The sequence below is a fragment of the Triticum aestivum genome, chromosome 3A (genome assembly GCF_018294505.1).
Source record: "Triticum aestivum cultivar Chinese Spring chromosome 3A, IWGSC CS RefSeq v2.1, whole genome shotgun sequence".
NCBI lineage: Eukaryota > Viridiplantae > Streptophyta > Magnoliopsida > Poales > Poaceae > Triticum > Triticum aestivum.
The window spans coordinates 123,231,697-123,234,465 of NC_057800.1; the positions used below are offsets into that span (position 1 = coordinate 123,231,697).

At 59.1% G+C, this 2,769-nt stretch overlaps 1 protein-coding gene across 2 annotated transcripts; it reads left to right on the forward strand.

The window, feature by feature from the left end:
- The first annotated feature begins 776 nt into the window (after window positions 1–776).
- On the forward strand, window positions 777–2,193 carry LOC123058109 (peroxidase P7). Of its 2 annotated transcripts, XM_044480933.1 has the most exons (3): window positions 779–1,081; window positions 1,153–1,344; window positions 1,423–2,193. In XM_044480933.1, the coding sequence occupies exons 1-3, from the start codon at window positions 863–865 to the stop codon at window positions 1,993–1,995; spliced, it is 984 nt and encodes a 327-aa protein (XP_044336868.1). In that variant the 5' UTR covers window positions 779–862; the 3' UTR covers window positions 1,996–2,193. The 2 variants fall into 2 exon arrangements, with proteins under 2 accessions (XP_044336867.1, XP_044336868.1); XM_044480932.1 differs by having other exon boundaries at window positions 777–1,081; window positions 1,153–2,193.
- Window positions 2,194–2,769: the final 576 nt, after the last annotated feature.

The following is a 2,769-nucleotide window of genomic DNA, read 5'->3' on the forward strand; positions in this document are numbered from 1 at the left end:
CAAGATGAAAGAGAGCGAGATGCATGAGAAAATTTTCATACACGTGTGGCATGCGACGGTTACGATCCATCAGATGGGATGGCTGCAGGCCGATCGGCCCAAATTTGGGCGGGCACCCGCCTTCCAAATTATACTACCGCCGGTCTGCCCATTACTGACGAGAAGTGCACATGGGCAAAGCTTCGTAGGTACGTAGCGTCAGTATGGTATGGATGGAAATGGAGTGGACGGATCCAGCAATAGTGCAGGCCTGTGACCGTCCGATTATCCCTGCTTATTTCACCGTCCGATTTACGAGTGCGATCACTGGCCAGCGTTCCGATTTACGAGCTCGGGGATGGCCCGGCCGTTTGTCCGGAATCGTGGCAACTTGCAACGCACAGTACTGCTGACTGATTGATGCTCGATCGCTGCTGGTTGGTGCCACATGCACTGCCATGCACGCGACGCACACTCCTCCGGTGGCCATTGGCGTGTGCCTCTGGCCGGCCGGGCCACTCCATCCATCCATGGGGCTCCGTCCCGGCCGTGTCTCGACCGCCGTGCTCGCTCCGGCTGGCGCTACCATCCACGGCCGCGCCCGCCCGCTCGATCGCAGCACGTACGTACGTCCCCCAGTGGCCACCACCCAAGCAATCCTACTGCCTGTCACTTGTCACCTTCCAAACGATAGCGACAAGATCCCCTCCCCGACCCCGTCCCGATCCAGCAGCGAACAGCGCACAGGCTGCCGCGGCATCCAACGTTTGATCAGCGTGTGAGTGTCCATATATACGGACGTGCTTAACACTTCACTCTCGCTGCGGCGGAGGATCTTCCCTTTCTCCTTTAGCCGTTGCTTTCTGGAAGTGTGGGCGGGGCGATGGGGATGCTCCAGGCGCGCGTCGTCGTGCTTGTTCTCGCGGCGGCGGCGGCGGCCGTTGTGGTCGTCGTCGACGGCCAGATGTCGCCGGCGTTCTACGACGCCTCGTGTCCGGAGCTGCAGTCCGTGGTGCGCCGCGGCATGGCGCAGGCCGTGCAGAAGGAGGCGCGCATGGGCGCGTCCATCCTCCGCCTCTTCTTCCACGACTGCTTCGTCAATGTACGTTTCGGTTCCGGCCGGTCACGAGTTACATCCTGCCAACTGCGTGCTGAGTGTGGATGCGTGCGCAGGGGTGCGACGCCTCCGTCTTGCTGGACGACACGGCCAACTTCACGGGGGAGAAGAACGCCGGGCCGAACGCCAACTCGCTGCGCGGCTACGAGGTCATCGACGCCATCAAGGCGCAGGTCGAGGCTTCCTGCAAGGCCACCGTCTCCTGCGCCGACATCGTCGCGCTCGCCGCCCGCGACGCCGTCAGCCTGGTCGGTACCCGCTTCTCCCTCTCCCTCTTTCTGGCATCCTGGCCGGTGGCATTACTAACGGTGGCCGCGTGCGTGCAGCTCGGGGGGCCGAGCTGGACGGTGCAGCTGGGCCGGCGAGACGGGCTCTCGGCGAGCCAGAACGCGGCGAACGCCAACCTGCCGCCGCCGGACGCGAGGCTCCCCGACCTCCTCGCCAGGTTCAGCGACAAGGGCCTGGACGCGCGCGCCCTCACCGCGCTGTCCGGGGCGCACACCGTGGGCTGGGCACGCTGCACCACCTTCCGCACGCACATCTACAACGACACCGGTAACGAGGCCGTGGACGCCGCCTTCGCCACCCAGATACGCGCCAAGGCCTGCCCCTCCGCCGGCGGCGACGGGAACCTCGCGCCGCTCGAGCTGCGCGCCCCCGCCGCGTTCGACAACGGCTACTTCCAGGACCTCGTCGCCCGCCGCGTGCTCCTGCGCTCCGACCAGGAGCTCTACGGGAGCGGCGTCGGCAACGGCAGCACGGACGCGCTCGTGCGCGCCTACGCCGCCAACGCCACGCTCTTCGCGGTAGACTTCGCCGCCGCCATGGTGAGGATGGGCAACCTGGCGCTCACCGGGAAGAACGGCGAAGTCCGGCTAAACTGCCGGCGAGTGAACTGAGCTGACTCAGTCGATCAGTGAATGAATTCTTGATGTGCGCAACGCAAAAAGCATAAAGCTGTTCACAAAGATACAAAATGGGCACTGCTGTTCGTGCACTGGATTTTCTGCCTTTCTCCCGTTTGGTTCGGGGTGAGCAGCTAATATCTGACCCGTGGCAAGATCCTCTACGCAGGAGAACAAAATTTAGCCATTTTATGTGCAGATGGGCGGTTGAGATAGGGGCAGGGAATCCTCCCGGACTAGGTGCATTTCTAAGTTCTAACCGATCCTCTAAAAGAACGTAAGGGAGTAAAATTTCTGGATTAGAGTATCTCCAACTGCCGCACAAAAATTTCGCGCCCAATAAAAATTATAGCGCGTCATTTTAACACTTTGAGATGATGTTTGTTTCCAGAGACTTTTTTGTGTAGAGACTAGAAAAAGTCCCTCATAGAGACTTTTTTACCAAACGGGAGAGACTTTTTAGGGACTAAACTAGGCATTTGAGACTAAATGAAGAAGACTCTCAAGGAGAGTCTTTTTGAGACTTTTTGGGACTTTTCCATCAATGCCCCTCCATGCATCCATTGGCCCGCCACCCCATGGTGTTGTTTGATTGTTATTTTTCTATATACTAGGGGCAACATGGTCATTTAATAGCCCCTAGGAAGGGACTAGGGACTTTTTAGTCTCTGAAAACAAACAGGGAAAGACTTTTTAGGGACTAGGGACTTTTTAGTTGGGACTAGAAAAAGTCCTAGGACTAGAGAACCAAACACCACCTTAATGCGT